General features: G+C 43.9%; 1 protein-coding gene across 5 annotated transcripts in view; it reads right to left on the bottom strand.

Moving 5' to 3' along the window:
- Window positions 1-16,912, bottom strand: part of CDH17 (cadherin 17) — an 88,899-nt gene that overhangs the window by 62,524 nt on the left and 9,463 nt on the right. For 4 of the 5 annotated variants that reach the window (XM_005215654.5, NM_001098902.1, XM_059893158.1 and 1 more), the window contains 2 exon segments: window positions 6,063-6,133; window positions 447-545 (listed from right to left, as the gene is read on the bottom strand). In XM_005215654.5, coding sequence (XP_005215711.1) covers window positions 447-545; window positions 6,063-6,113 — 150 coding nt within the window. In that variant the 5' untranslated portion in view covers window positions 6,114-6,133. 5 annotated transcript variants of the gene reach the window in all.

Raw genomic sequence — 16,912 nt, 5'->3', positions numbered from 1 at the left:
ACCAAGCTCCTCCGTCCACGGGATTCTTCAGGCAAGAATACTGGAGTGGGTTGCCATTTCCTTCCCCAGGAAGGCAGGCTATTCCAGCGCTAAACCAGAGAATCCGTATCTTCAAATGCTGCAAGCAGCCAGCTCACGGAATAGACCAAGACTCAGATAACCACCCTCTTCCGAGACTGGTCCCCGCCCACCCCCGGAGAGGGGCGGAGCCTACAGGCCCTAAGGTTCCCGCCTCAGGGACAGGAGATATCCCAGATACCACTGAGAAAGTCCGAATGAGGACGCCTGGTATTACTGAGACTGCTCATCTCTTGGCTCCTGAAATCATTCTCCATAATGAGATCTCCTAGGCCTCTATTTTATTTCTGGGTGTCCAGTAGATAAAGGAGTAAAGTCCACAGAGAGCCTGCAAAATCAAGATGACAGAGACTAAGAGTAGCCCTTACCTGGAATATGGGTTGACTCGGTTCTTGGCCTTCAAAAATTGAAAATTCCATGGGTTTTAGGGGTCCACTAAACTTTCCCTCTTGGCCATATCCAGTTGTCTGTTAAGAGATGAAAGAAAAATAGAAAATTAGCAACACCATGTACTATGAATGTATTTGGGCCACTTGATGATTTTCTTATGGTTCTGGGAGTGATATATGAAATCTAAGATTCTAAAATGGCTCAAAAAAAAAAAAGTGAAATCAAGTCAAAATAGGCAGGAAGGGTTCTAATATTTGTTGAGGCTCCACTATGTCAAGATGGTTTGTCAGCAGCCTAGCATTGCTTTTCTCATTCAAGGTGATTCAAGCAATCACCCTGGGTGGGGGGGTGGGGTGGGGGTGGGAATTAACACTGCCGTGTTTTCAATCAGGCTCACAGAGAGTTAGTCACTTGACCGGAGTAGAACCCACGAGCAGTTGACATGGCACACACACTAGGTTATAGCTGAAGGAAAACTGGTGATCGTCATCCCACAGTGCCACTATGCCATTCAATTCTACCTGGTTGACACCAGCTTCTTAAAACCCCTCCATTCCACTCTTGTTAGTTTATAAGGAAATCCATGGCAGATTCCCCAGCATGCTCGAGTTCAGGCACCTCAAAGACAATTGAATCCATAAGGGGGAAAAAAAATACGTGGACCTGTTTAGTACAATGCTTGCCTGACACACAGCAAAAAGAGCTCACATTCGCTACACTAGTGTATGCTGAGCTTTGTCCTAAGCACATTTAACCACATTAACAATCCTACATTTATCATCACTAGCTCTGTTTCACCAGCGATGAGACTCAGATGCAGAAATGTTAAGTCATTTGCTCACAGTGCAGGAAGCAGGATTTGAACCTACAATTCCAGACCACTCTTAGCCGCTCTAAGCCACTGCCCCACTACCCACTAGAAAGAGCACAAGTGGCCGAGACAGCCTGGCAGGAAATCTGCAGCATGGAGGGTGTGCAAGAGGGCACATTCAGCGGTAGTTCCTGCCATCCCTTTGTCTCCCACCAACGAGGATCATTGAAGGAAATCTCAAGGCAGAGCAGCACGCAGGAAGGGACTGCCAGCTATACACCCACCACAGTGGGCACCCCTGGAACGAGGTATCTAGCACAACACCCAATGCCAGTGCCTCTCCTGAGTGGTCCTTCTGCTCTCCTCCTGTGGTGGCAGTCAGGGGTGGGATGGATTAGTATGATATGGGAAGTTAATGGTTTGGAGAACTGGACAGGTAAAACAAAAAAAGAAAGAAAAACTGGGGAGAAGAGATTTATTCTCCATTTCCTTATATGGAGCAAGTACACTCTTACTGCAGAAACACTGGAGATAAATAACCCAAAAACAATTAGGACAAAATGATGGGGAGAAAAGATCTTGTACTGTGGCTCATTAAACCTTGACTGAGTTGATCTGGGTGTCCAACAAAAAAGCATTAATAAACAAGAACACAGAGGTTTTGGAATTTGGAACTTCCCTCCACTTCAGAGATGTAGTGGACTCTTGGGTTAGCTGCCCCCGCAGCCATCATCAACCTCTATCCCTTGGAAAGACAAATGATCTCTTTCCCAGACTCCTTTGCAGGAAAGATCATGGCCAAGTGACTCCATTCTGGTTATTGAAACAAAGGTGGAGTCTGCTGGGTCGGGGTGTGGGTGGGGGAATGTTTCCAGTCAAGTTTTTGTTCTCCTGATGAGAAGGAGACAACAGAGGATGAGATGGTTGGATGGCATCACTGACTCAATGGACATGAGTTTGGGTAAACTCTGGGAGTTGGTGATGGACAGGGAGGCCTGGCGTGCTGCAGTCCAAGGGGTCGCAAAGAGTCAGACACGACTGAGTGACTGAACTGAGCTGATGAAAAAGGACAGATGTGGGTGGCATGGCCCTTCCTCTTTCCTTGTTCTTATTCAGGCAGTGGTCCCCTGTCTGTAGCTGTGGCAGCTGTCATGAAACCATGGGGGATAAACCAGCTCAGATAATGGTGGAGCAAAGATAAAGAAGCCCAGGTCTCTGATAATATCACAAAACTGCTAAACCTGCCCAGGACTGCCCACTATAGGATTCTTGTTGTCTAACAAAAAAATAAATCCCTGTTGACTGGAGATACTCTAAATATGCTCATAGCTAAAGGACTTCTTTGGAGAAAGCAATGGCACCCTACTCCAGTACTCTTGCCTGGAAAATCCCATGGATGGAAGAGCCTGGTAGGCTGCAGTCCATGGGGTTGCTAAAATTCGGACACGACTGAGAGACTTCACTTTCACTTTTCACTTGCATGCATTGGAGAAGGAAATGGCCACCCACTCCAGTGTTCTTGTCTGGAGAATCCCAGGGACAGGGGAGCCTGGTGGGCTGCCGTCTATGGGGTCACACACAGAGTCAGACATGACTGAAGCAACTTAGCAGCAGCAGCAAAGGACTTCTTAACTGATGCAATAACTATACAGACTCCTAGCTCATCAGTTCCTTTCAAGGTGTGTCTTCCTCTGAGGGCTCATCTTCCCTCCCACTTCTCTCCACATCTTCTCCAGCTCCAGCTCCAGCTTCTCCTCCCTCTGGAAGGCAGAGCACAAGAAGTGGGCGCTGTGGTGGATACAGGATGCTGCTGCTGCTAGGGCGGTGCCTTTTGAGGGGCTACTGCTTAATAGCACACTGCTTTCACCAGCTTTCTGCTCACATCAGAAAGCAGTCTGTCTTGTGGCTCAGCTGGTAAAGAATCCGCCTGCAATGCCGGAGACCTGGCTTTGATCCCTGGGTTGGGAAGATCCCCTGGAGAAGGGAAAGGCTACCCACTCCAGTATTCTGGCCTGGAGAATTCCACGGAGAATGGAATTGAAATGGGGAATTCCATGGACTGTATAGTCCTTGGGGTCACAAAGAGTCAGACACAACTGAGTGACTTCCATTTCATTTCATCAGTTTTCTGCTCACATCAATAAGCAGTCTGTCTTTCAGCTGATCACACCGGTGACAGACCCTGCAGGAAAACTATGTTAGTCAGGCACACCTCACCCACAAGCCTGCATTTTTCCTCTGTGGACAAGCCGGCTCACCTATCAGGAAACAAGGAGATGTCTCAGTGGCAAGGTTCAAAGTAGGGTTGGGTTCTCATATCAGGGCTATTTGAGCTATAAAGATTTCAAAATGCATGAGTCAACAAGCCATACTGCCAGAACTGGGAAGAATGTTATAGTGAAAACTTGTGAAAGAGTTGGAGGAACAAAACCCACCATCTTGCATAAAGAGGTGAAAGGTAGGAAGCGGATGGAACTGATATTTTTGTGTTTCCTGCTATGGAATGTGACCCTCCACACATGTCATTTCTTAAGATCCTCACCACTATCAGGGAAGTCTCTCAAGAGAACCCCCCTAGCAGAGGCACAGATAGTTGGTGTTACAGTGGAATGGTGCCGAGGGGGCTGGACTACGAAGCCCCACCCCTTCCAAGTTGCCCCACTGCCTTCCAGGCCAGCAAAGGACACTTGCAGTTGTCAGATCTGCCTGCCTAGTAGCCACCTTCATTGCGCTTTACACCAAGAGTTCTCTGTGTTGGTCATACAGCAGGTATTTCAAGCTCTCCTCCTTCTGGAGGAAGCAGAGTCCCAGGCACAATTCTAAAACAGTTGGCTTCTCCCTGATTTCCTTGCATCCCTACTCAGCACTCTCCCAAATCCTCTCTTCAGTGCCCTTCCAATGTGTTCACACAGTGTTTCTAATCCCCTAAGAGAACCAGTTCTCAAAAGAGAACAGCTGAGCCACTATAGTATGGAATAAATGGTAAATATCCTCTGCTAAATAAAAGCTTGATGCCCAAAGAAAGAAGCACCAAGTGAACTTGCAGTCTTCACAGGAGAGGGTCTGCGCACAGGGGTCGGGGGTGGGGGCAGAAGAGACATGGCTCCTCCCAACGGCCCTGAGACCCCAGTCCACAGGTCGCAGCCTCCCTCCTTCACCCAGAGACAACTGTGCACGTGGCCGTCTCCCAGGCAACGCTCTTGCTGCCAGCAGTGGTTTGGGCCGCATTTCTCACTCCGGGTAGAAACTTCACTATGGTGAGAGTAAGGAAAACAAAAGGAAGGAAAAGGAAAACTGCTTTTCATCCTCTATCTAGGAAGAAAAATGCATATCCCCATCTCAGATCAGAAGCTGTTGAACCTGCTAATGTTAAATTATCATGAAAGAATCTTCTCTGTCTTTCTTAGAGCTCACTGTTGTTTCTTAATATAAATCCATAATTATGTATTTAATTTCTACCTTGTTCCTGGCACTGTGCTATGTGCTGAGGATGCAAAGATGACTAAAACACAGTCTTCCTCATGGAGGTCAGGGTCCATATGAGTGTAATCCCTGAATATTTAAAATGTGGTAGTAATAATTATAGCTAATATTTATCAAGTCCTTAGACTGTGCCAGTCACTGATCCAAGGGCTTCGTATGATCTCATTTAGTTGCCATATAAGGCAAGTCCTCTTGTTAGACCCATTTCATAAGGCAGAAAACTGAGGTTCAGAGTGTAGTAACTCACCCAAGTTCCTATCACCAGTCAACAGCAGTGCCAAGTTTGAACTAGGCACTGATTTCACCGTTCTGCCATAATATAGATAGCAAAGCACATATGAGAAGGTAGCAACAGGAGCGAAGCCAAGTGGTGCTTCTTGGCAGTCCTGAGGAAAAGCTTCGAGCCCCAGGCTGTGGGGATGCACAAGGCTCATAAGGTTCAGACTGCAGCTTTTCCCCTCAAGAGGAACGCTTTGGTAAGTTTACAAGTACAGCTGTATGTCACTCTAAATATTTTGAACTGTGTAGACTCTCAGGGGCTCTCTGGAACTTGAAATCCGATGTTATATTCGGGTTTTCAAAGAAAGGAACCAAGATTAGAGGTAGGAGGATCTAGTAGCTTCCTTCTAAGGAGAAAGCAAATGCTTCCCCATAATTTTGCTTCATAACACAGCAAATCTGGCACATGTATGACCCTTAGGAACCTCACGACAAAAGGGAAGACCGCATCCCTCTATCCACCTGAGGCCTGGGCTGGTCTCCCCACGTTCCATTCAGCTCCAACTTCTAGAAGCCTGAGTCGATAGGGTTAGCTCGACAAGTGACTAAGGGCAAATTTGGCCAAAAAAAGTCCAAGCCATATATGGAAACAAAAGTGCAGAGCAGAGTCAAAACTGGAGAAAATACTTTTCTTAATTTCGGTGGTAATTTAACGATGGTTAAAGACAAAATAAATAAAGTCAAGACTAAGGGACAGAGACTAACACATGTATCAGTATACTTTTCTTTCCAGATTCCCTGAGCTGGATGTAAAAGCCTAAAACTGAGTAGATGAATGGTTTAAAACTTGCCCGTGAAGGGGCATTGGCTTATAAGAGCTGAGGAGAAAGCATCTCCCTGGTTGAAAGTTAGACATATAACTTACAGCCATTTCATCAAAAATGGCCCATTAGTGTAAGCTGTGTGCTTTGTTCACAATAAGTTGATAGACTTTTTTGTTTAAGTGATGATAGCTGTTGCTTCCCCGGTATGGGCTAGAAATATTCCACTAAATAAAGACAGAACATTTCTCTTCTCTTACCAAGTAAAGTGTAAGGAGACACAAGCAGTGTAGCTGGGCTTGCGTTGTCATAATTTTCCTTATTCAAACTCCTGTGAATAAACCGGAGATAAGTTGATTAGTTCCCCTCCTATTAAAACCATGTTTATCCAAGCACAAAGGATCCCTGGACGATATTCAGTTGTAAACCTCGTAGGATGGCATCCTTGAAGGCCAGCCTCTCCTCTGCGGAACAGCCTGGACTTCCCCAAGCCCCCTGATACCTCATCCACAGCAACCACAAGTCAATATCCCGAAACAAGCTTGTGCTGACTCCAATTTTACCGCTTCACTTTATCACTCTTCTTCACTTAAAGAGTCTTAAGTGGGAACTTCCCTGGTGGCCCAGTGGTTAAGAATCCGCCTTCCAATGCAGGGGACGAGAGTTCAATCCCTAGTTGGGGAAGTAAGAGCCCACATGCCCGGGGGCAAACAGAGAAGCCTCAACTACTGAGCCTCTGCTCTACAACTAGAGAAGCCCCCATGTGCCGCAATGAAGACCCTCATTATATGGATGGAGGAGATGCGCCAAATGCCAAAATAACGAGATGCTAAAATTTTAGTGGTTCTGATTCACAGCTGCAAATATGTGAGAGTCTTCAAGGAGGAAGAACCCAAGCATGTTCCCAATCCTTCATTCAACGACCTCACCAGCCACCTCTTTGGTCTTCTAAACCTTGCTGTTAATTGTACAATACACCAAAGGAAAAAATGTATTTATAACTCCCAAAGCAACTCAGTGAGAATCTACACTCTGCCCCTCTTCTCTCCTACTCAGTATTATTTTTCCTCTTTCCCTGTGTCTTCACGTTTCACAAAAAGTATACCTTTCACCCTAAGATACATCATGACTAACTGATTTTTTTCCTATTCTTATTTTTTCATGACTAACTGATTTTAAGATCTGAGACAAATTTTCCACATGGTCTGTGAAGCAGGACTGTTGCCTATCATAATATTGGACTGCTAAAACAAAACAAAAAAAAAACCAAGGAAATGAAGAATGCATTCACTTCACTAAAATTCCAATTATTTTATTGCCTCGAGGAATTGTAGATGATCTTGTTTTACTTTTTTTTTTTATTAATTTTTTAAAGTTTTCTACATTGAACTTACATCGCTAATATAATCTGCACGGGAAAATGGTTATAAAATTCTAACTATCTAAAAATTTAAACCCTGAAAATTTTTAATTCCTTACCTTTGGACACCTTCTATTTGAACTTTAAGAAAGATCAAAGTACTACAACAATTTAGCTTAACAAATGTCCTGGGAAATAAAGATAGAAAATAGTGTTTATTAAGGATCATCCCTGGTGGCTCAGACGCTAAAAAAAAAAAGAATCTGCCTGCTGTTTGGGAGGCCTGGGTTTGATCCCTGAGTTGGGAAGATCCCCTGGAGAAGGGCATGGCTACCCACTCCAGTTTTCTTGCCTGGAGAATCCCATGGACAGAGGACCCTGGCGGGCTACAGTCCATGGGGTCTCAAAGAGGTGGACACGACTGAGCGACTAAGCACAGCACAGCGCATAGGGTAGATCAGTGGAGGGACCTTTACAGACAGAATGGCAGAGGCCCAGAAGGTGTACTCTTGAGTCAGCGAGTCTGGGTCGGAAACTCAGCACAGCCTTTCGTTAGCTGTGTGGCCACGTGGGTACTACTTAATCTCTCTCTGTGCCTCAGTTTACTCGAATGAAAAATACATAGCAATTGCTCAATAGTGAGCGAACACTTTTACGAGTTTCTCACAGTCATAACGAATTAGGAAATGTTACTCTTACTTTATACATGAGGAAACCAAAGTCCAAAGTTAAGCCATTCACCTAAAGACACAGCTAGGAAGTGATACTGCCCTGTTGCCAACCAGATCTGTCAGAAGCCAAAGTTCAAAGAACTTTCCTCTCTCTGCTCTACCCTGTACTGTGTGATAGCCCAAGAGAGGCAGATATAGGCATAGAGATGTGCGTGTTGTTAGCGCATGCTGTGTAAATGAGACCAATTGTCCCAAGGCTACAGCTATTTTAAGAAAGAGCTAGGACGGAAACCCTTCAGGACAGTTAGATCTGTAAATTCTGTGAATGTTTAGAAATGAGCTTTTGCAACAAAATTAGTTTGGTCTATGTGTCCAAACATCATTTTAGAATTGGCTCCTTGTCAAACACAAACAAGACATTTTTTCTACGGCTTTAGACTACTTACATGGTTTGGAAACATATGGAAACAAATAACAAGCCCAGGTTCTAGCATACTACAAATATATTTAAAATTAATAAATTGGTATTATTAAATCTAACTAGTCATTTTTTTATATTAGTAAAATGAACACGATCAGCTATCAACCAATATTTGCTTAAGAGAAGTAGCATTTGGGGATCTTTCTCCTCAGAACCCTCAGCATCAAGATCTTTTAAATGTTGGTCCCCAGTTGCTCTTCTGGCCTTATCTCCCACTCCCGCCGCACCCAGGAATGCCGCGAGCACTCCGTGGACTTTGCACCCAGCTTCCCTGTCTCCACGCTTCGGCACTGGCTGTTCTTCCCACCCAGCAAAGGGCCCCACCCAGGGTAAATGACAATTGATATTTGCTGAATCCAGCTGGATTGAGATTATGTGTTCTCATTTTTCCTTACATACCTGACCATCTAGAGCCAATTTATTTATTTTAAAATCACTGAATTTAACAATTCTATTATGTGCCAGATACTGGGCTAAAATCTGGGAAAACAAAATAAGGGGTATAGCATCTGCCTCATGGAGCTAGAAATTACATCCTTCATGCAATCTCTCTTTTTTCCAGCCAGAAGCTCTCTCAAAGCCCCTCCTCCTGCTGCTGCTGCTGCTGCTGCTGCTAAGTCGCTTCAGTCGGGTCCGACTCTGTGCGACTCCATAGACGGCAGCCCACCAGGCTCCCCCATCCCTGGGATTCTCCAGGTAAGAACACTGGAGTGGGTTGCCATTTCCTTCTCCAATGCATGAAAGTGAAAAGGGAAAGGGAAGTCACTCAGTCACGTCCGACTCTTAGAGACCCCATGGACTGCAGCCTACCAGGCTCCTCTGTCCATGGGATTTTCCAGGCAAGAGTACTGGAGTGGGGTGCCACTGCCTTCTCAAAGCCCCTCCTACCTGCATTTTATTTTTTATCGCTTATTTACATGTCTGTGTTGCTGCTTCTACTAGAAAACAAAATCCTTCAAAGCAGAGGCCTTATTTTAAAATTATATATTTTTAACCTCTCCCAGCTCTTCATACTATGGCTTGCATATATTACACTCTCAACAGATGTTTATTAAATTCTGAAACATTTGTGATTGTCTAACATTGGTATCGGAGAAGGCAATGGCACCCCACTCCAGTACTCTTGCCTGGAAAATCCCATGGACGGAGGAGCCTGGTAGGCTGCAGTCCATGGGGTTTTGAAGAGTCAGACACGACTGAGCGACTTCACTTTCACTTTTCGCTTTCATGCATTGGAGAAGGAAATGGCAACCCACTCCAGTGTTCTTGCCTGGAGAATCCCAGGGACGGGGGAGCCTGGTGGGCTGCCGTCTATGGGGTCACACAGAGTCGGACACGACTGAAGCAACACAGCAGCAGCAGCAACATTGGTATTCTATGAATTTCTCCAATTAGTAAGAGCTTTCAGAATAAACAGAAAACATTAAAGGAAACTAACAAGATCTAAAGATTTATTTTGATGCACAGTAATACATTTTTATTGTTGATGATAAGGATTATTTCTCTTTTAAATACACAAACAAATTTCTTCTCAGTAAATAGGTTAAGAACTGATCGATATATACCATCTGCACTTGAAATGATTTCTTAGCACTTCCAAGCTTCCAAAGACATGTAAGTTGAATGGCAGAAAAGCAAATTAAAATAAATGCCTTATTTTAGCTAGATGCTCAAACAGGCCACCGTTTGAGGTGCTTAATGAAACCTAAAAAGTAAACAAAGCATTAAACTCATCCTTTATTTTGTTATTTACATTTGGTTTCACCCCTCACAGAAAGGTTTCCAGTGGGAAACAGAAGTAATTGCTTTCCGTTCCCATGCCTAGAGTCTCATGATTTCTTTGTGGATGAATCAGTCACACAATGCAATTGTTAGATTGGCTGGTTTGGACCCTGGCTCCTCCACCGACTCGCCTCTGTAAAGCGAGGATAATAGTATCTACTTTGGGGACCTCAATAAGTGAATATTTTGAACAGTTAATATTTTTTGTCAAATAAAATTTCCTTCTGCCACCCAAGTTTATTAGTCAGAACTTTAAATGTTGTCCTACAAGACAGTTCCTGTCACAATTCCCAGCTTTCGATGGCCCTGGTCACAGGGATACTCGAGACGCAGCCTTCACAACAACACCCTCACGGCCAAAAGAAGCGGCCAAGTAAAGCCTTTGTCTGAATGATCCAAGGCAAGGTACCCCACTGCTAGGATTATGCCAGAGGAGGACTCCGTCCTCACAAACAAGTCTCGCCTATCTTTCTTCTTCACACAGACATAATTTCACTAATGAATATTACATCCTGGCTGGAGGGAAACCATGGTTTGTAACTGAAATTGCCTAAAACCACCAAGCCATACACACTTGGTAGACTACTTCACCAACCCTACTTGGCAAAGGATTGGAGTAGATTTCCAGATAATTCAGTGATGTTTTGTCTGAACTATCTGAAACAGTTGATCCAACCCTCTGCTAGGAATTTTTGCTGTCAGAGTTTCCCTCAGGCACAAAGACTAAATTCACACAGTTTCTATGCAACTATCTAAGAGGCCAAGTACATCCTTAGCAACAGAGGTCAGAGGTCTGGGAGAGTTTTGAAAAGCCACCACCAGTTGCTTTAACCGTAAACAATTTACAAACGCGGAATCAGGGCTGCTGGCCTTGACAATTAGGGCTGACGGCTTCGTTTAACTTACCACAGCCCAGAAAACACTGAAACCCCTCCATGTCCTGAATCTGTGTCCAGCCAGGATAACGACACAAAGGCAGCTAACATTTCCTGGAAGCCCTTTGTCTCAGCACATGCTGAGACTTTTATATAATTATTGATTTTTCGTAAGAACCCTATGAAGCAGACGCTGTTAAAATTTATCTCTTAAAGGGGCTTCCCTGGTGGATCAGCAGTAAAGAACCCACCTGCCAATGCAGGAGACATGGGTTCGATCCCTGATCTGGGAACATCCCACCTGCCTGTCTTGGAGCAACTAAGCCCATGTGTCGCAACTACTGGGTCTGTGCTCTAGACCCGGGAGCCACGACTACCGAGTCCAGGCCCTAGAGCCTGTGCTCCGCAACAAGAGAAGCCCGTGCACCACAACTAGAGAAAAGCCCGCACAGCAATAAGACCCAGCACAGCCAAAAATAAATATGAAATTATTTTTTAATGTAAAAAAATTTACCTCATAAAGATCAAAAATCAAAGAAGTCACAAGACACTGGTCCAAGATCACACCGTCTGGCTAACTTCACACCTATGCGCTCATTCATATATTAGTCTCTCTGAAAGCATGAACATCCTTACAAATAAGACTCCTGGTGTCACTGAGTCGGTTACGTATCTTGCTAAAATTCCAAAAAGTTTTGTTTTTCGCTCCATGGCGGCGCTTCCTCCTCAGACACTAACATGCGTTCGCCTTCTCAGAGGACCATCAGCCTTGGAGATCCAGCTCCTACCACACAACTATTTCTCTATCGTACCCTCTCCTCATTCACTCTCTGACCTTCACCCCCCTAGTTTCTTAGTTTTCAGTTGAGCTGAGTGTGATGGCAAGGATGCCCCTTGCCTCAAAATTCATGTTGGAGTCCTGACTGCCAAGTACCTCAGAATGTGATCTGACTCGGAGACTCAAGTCTTCACAGAAGTAATGCGGTTAGAATGAAGTCGTCAGGGTGAGTCTGCTCCAATATGACTGGTGTCCTCATCAAAAGGGGGAACTTGGCCACAGAGACACACGTAGAGGAAAGACAATATGAAGGGCCACAGGGAAAGACAAGCCAAGGCGAGAGGCTGCAGATCTCATTGTCTGCAGGAGTCAGCCCCTCAGGCACTTTGATTTTGGACTTCAGGCCTCTAGAGCTGTGAGACAATAAATTTCTGTTGCTTGAGCCACTCTATCTGTGGTACTTTATTATAGCATCCCTACCAAACTAATACATCAAGGGGCCCTAGTTTTGACTGACAAAGGCACTGCCATCCTAAGACAGAGGTGGCCTCAGATGGAGCCTCATCCAGTTACTATATAGGCAGTGGCCACTGCATCCCAGGGGCTCCACTCCAAGCTGATTGAGTCTCCTGCTGGGCTCCAGTGCCTCCAAGAGGTATTTTTAGACTCCCCTGTCGTTTCCCCATTTATCTGAGTAAGGACGAGGAATTTCTAGGTCCCAGGTCTCCAAACCTGCAAGTAAATCAATACACAAGCATTGATTTTCTTCCCCCTCTTACAAAAAGCTAAGTGATAGGCAAACCTTAAATCAAGTCAGCCATACTCATCCTTTTTGTTTAAAAAAAGAAAAGTTAAAGGCTTTGAATTAAAGTAATTCACCATGCTCTAAGGCTGGACAATGCATTTCCAAAGAACAATAAAGGTACAGATGGAGAGGGCTGCAGAATTTGCTCTCCAGTATCACAGGTGATGTGGCCAAGGAAAGAATGTGACTAGAATTCATACACCATCAGGACCAATAATGGAGCCAAGGAAAGAATGTGACTAGAACTCATACACCATCAGGACCAATAATAGAGCCAAATATTCTGTGAGCCACTTAATTCACCTCTGCATTGTATATTGCTAAGAGCAGCATAAATTGGACAGCAAGGCCAGATATGAATAAAAATCAGATTAAAAGCTTGCTCACATTGTTCATCAAGTAATGTTCAGATCAATCATGCCCATCTTTGTGGTCTTCTTGCTCACAAATCTCTGGCACCCATTATATCACTTAAGGTTTAGAAAAAAATCACAAGAGGATCTGACCAATTTGCATTCTTGGCAAATTAAGGACCAAATTAAAGCAGCTAATAATAAGCTAGAAACAAACAGGAAGGTGTAAAATCTGGGCTGCTGCCTTCCACTTCATGCTGATTAGAAAGGAGGAAGGAAGGTCCAAAGAAGGAAAAGGAAGGGTGGCTTGCCCTCTCCCCACCCAATGCACACATAAAGGCAGGCACTTTGTTCTCGCACTGAATTTTGCAATTGAAATATGCCCATCTTTCAGCATACGAAAATCTGGATTTACACGTATGCAAAATTGAGGGTGATTTTTTTACTTAATCAGTAGGTGAATAATTGGTTATACAGTCTTATGAGAGGGTAGAGGGCTCCTCTTAAAATATGTTAAATTTCTCTGATTGACTTAAATACAAATTTTAAACCTAATTATTAAAGAAAGTAATAATGAGTTCTAAGGACTATTTCAGGAAGTGTGCTCATACTTACCTCCACCCAGCACTCCCCCCAGAGTGAGCTAGGAAAAGGGCAGCTGGGGTGAGGAGATCAGAGGGAAGGGAGGCCCTTGCATGGGGTCACAGATGGCGACTCACCCCCATGGTACTTGGATGACTTAAGCAGATTGGCAGTAAGGACGACAGTATTGAGTTCTCTAAGGTGTTTCGGTTTCCACCTCAGAAACCTGAGGCAGAGATAGGACTTCTTTCCTCCATATCTAGCACAACAACACCACAAGGGTCTTTTCTAGCCTAAAAGGAGGACTGTTGTCATTGTGTAGTTGCTCAGTGGTGTCTGACTCTTGTGACCCCATGGACTGTAGCCCACCAGGCTCCTCTGTCCATAGAATTCTCCAGGCAAGAATACTGGAGTGGGTTGCCATTTCCTTCTCCAGGGGATCTTCCCAACCCAGGGATTGAACCTGGCTCTCCTATGCTGCAGGGGGTCTCCTGCATTACAGGCAGATTCTTTACTGACTTTTTTGGAGAGTAGAAATCAATATTTCTCAAAAGAGCATCTTAATTATTTTTGACAAAGTGTTTCTTCATGCTTTATACAACATTTCTTTGTGTATTAAGAAGTGCACAGGTGAATACTTTGTCAAGATAATACATTCTGGCCTTAGAAATTCAATATGAGGTAAATCTAAATTAGATCCCATCCCATATGATTTAAGGGCTTCCCTGGTGGATAGACAGTAAAGAATCTGCCTGCATTGCAGGAGACCCAGGTTCGATCCCTGGGTCAGGAAGATCCCCTGAAGAAGGGAATGGCAACCCACTCCAGTACTCTTGCCTGGAGAATTCCAAGGACAGAGGAGCCTGACAGGCTATAGTCCATGGGGTCGCAGAGTCGGACATGAGTGAGTGACTAACACTTTAACTTTCACATATGGTTTAAACCCTGAGATTTAAACAAAACAAAAGACTTGCTACAATACTAGCTCATGTACGAGGTGACCTTCAGACAAGGGCTCTAAAAACAAAAATGTGCAGTCCTCCTCAAGTGTGGCAGGCTTTCTGATTCTGTAATTAAGTTGTAATTGACAACTGGGATGGGCAAGAGAATAAGGGGAAAATAAATTTAATTCTATCTTCGTAAAGGGTGCTTTACCACTATGAAAACTCACTCATGAGTTGGTTTTTTATATTTGTAACCTTTAAAAAGAAAAAAAAGCTAGCATTTAGTGAACATTTACTAAGTTATGTACTTTGGATGACTTATTTCATTTAGTTTCACAACGTCCCCACAAGGCAGGACCTGATGTCATCTTACAGGGCAGAACAGCTCAGGGAGGTTGAGGAAGGAGCATCAGTCTGATCGAAGAGACCAAGCATGGAACCCTCTGCGTGAGGAAGATGTGCTCATCCTGAGTTTAACATTCCCTAAGGGCACAAGTCTACCCTTCCGATTTCTCTGCCTCTCACTCATAAACACAAGTCCTATGCTTTAAAATAATTAAAATGCAGTAAGAAATCATTGATTCAGAATATCATGGATGAGAGAATTCAATGTCGGTCTTACAGAATATTAAGACAAATTAGGTTTTATTTATGTCACATACACAATAACCATGGACAGCTTGGTCTGTTACACACACGTAAGTGAAAAGCTCAGCTTGAGTGTACAAGAGTTTAAACCTCAACCACTGGGTGAGTATCTGCTTTTGCTAACTTAACACTTCTTATACCTAAATAAACACCCTTGTTTGTTCTCACAAGTAACAACTAGGTAGATTGATATTCCCCTAACAAACTTCAGTACCTCTTTTCTTGTTTAATCACGCAGGAGAACACAGAACAACTACCCCTGCTAAATTCGACACCAGGGATTTCTGAAGGAATACAACTTCATGCTAACAAATAAACCTGTATGTCTCTACCTGTGTAAACTAACAGCCATAAAGGCACTTGTCAGCCTTCAGAGAAAGGAGCACAGCGGTGTTCAGCTTTCCTCCTGAGCAGAGTCACCTCTCTTGATCAGGAAGAAAAGGGGGACCCCACTCTCCTTTCCAGAGAGTTCCTTTGACAAACAAACAGGAAGTCGAGTTGTTGCTGGGGTATATTTTGCCTTTTTATGAAAGAAGGGAAGAGGTACTGGAAATGCAATCTTCATCCTGAACGACAGCAATGACTTTTCCCAGGGGACATCTTAGCAAGTCTCAGAGGATACCACACCCCCTTCTCACCCAAGATATATGTGAAAAATCAGACGTGCTTTAAAATGCTTCATTTGAAAAAAAGCAAAACTCAAGTGTTTTCTCATTATCTCATATTTTGGGACCCCACTTCTTTGGCATAGAATCAGTTTCTCCCTTGCATACTGGTAGATGTAGTTACTGCAACATTACTGTTGGTTTCTTTCCCTAGGGATTGAAAGAGCAACTTCTCAGTCTGACCTGCATCACCTACTTAAAAGGTAGAGTCAACATCTTTTCTCATGGAAAGTAGTTAACATTCATTAAACATCTATTGGGTGCCAAACTATGTACTGAGTTCTTGACATGCTGATCTAATTTTTAACTTATTCTCATAACTACTTGGTGAGGCAGGTATCTCCATTCTGTAGGTGAGAAATTTAAGGTACAGGGAGCTTAAGCAATCTGCTCAGTGTCCGCTGGCTGGTAAATGATGAAACTGGCCTAACCCATCTGCCCAACCCTGAAGACTCATAAACTATATACTCTACAGTCCATGATAAACCCTCACTCAGCAAAACTCATTTCATTTCCTGGTGAGGGGTGAATGCCATCCATTTTCCATGTCATCGAAACATATGCTTTCTTCTTCTTTCAAATTATTCCTCTCTTGCTATCTGAGTTTTTGAAGAAACAGAAAGACAAGAAAATATTAGAGAATGCATTGCCCGTCTGCTGCTTGGCGTCTGCCAGCCCAGAGGGCATCTGTTTCAAAGTCACTCACAATGAATAAAAAACTGGGACAAAGACAGGGACTGGACCTTTGAAGATACTGACAAGCTGTACATGTCTTGTTATCTCAAAATAATCACTCATTAGCTGATATTACACCCACCAATGTGGCCGAAAGAAGGACCAGAACCTGACCGATACACGCACCAACCTTGCTTTCCCAGTTGGGAAGGCAGATCCGTCTTTCTGTTTTCAATTCCTATTCCACTACTTTTAACAAAGGACTTTTTTTCCTCCTATGCATTTCCTTTTCTCTGTTCTGTCCCAGGCAGTCCTATGAATCCTAAATTGAATCTCGCTCTCTAAGAAGTAAATAAAATGCACAGTTTTTAAAGATCACCCCTGAGAAATGACACTTTGTGAAAATGAGATTCTGGCCCTGATTTCTAGAGTATGAGAGTCCCAGGTCCTCTCAGGGCTGGGCACTTTTTTATATTTTAATTGAAAAGAAT

This window comes from Bos taurus, chromosome 14, assembly GCF_002263795.3.
Source record: "Bos taurus isolate L1 Dominette 01449 registration number 42190680 breed Hereford chromosome 14, ARS-UCD2.0, whole genome shotgun sequence".
NCBI classification, from domain to species: domain Eukaryota; kingdom Metazoa; phylum Chordata; class Mammalia; order Artiodactyla; family Bovidae; genus Bos; species Bos taurus.
Note: the sequence above shows the minus strand (reverse complement) of the source record. Positions and strands in the feature narration are given on the sequence as shown.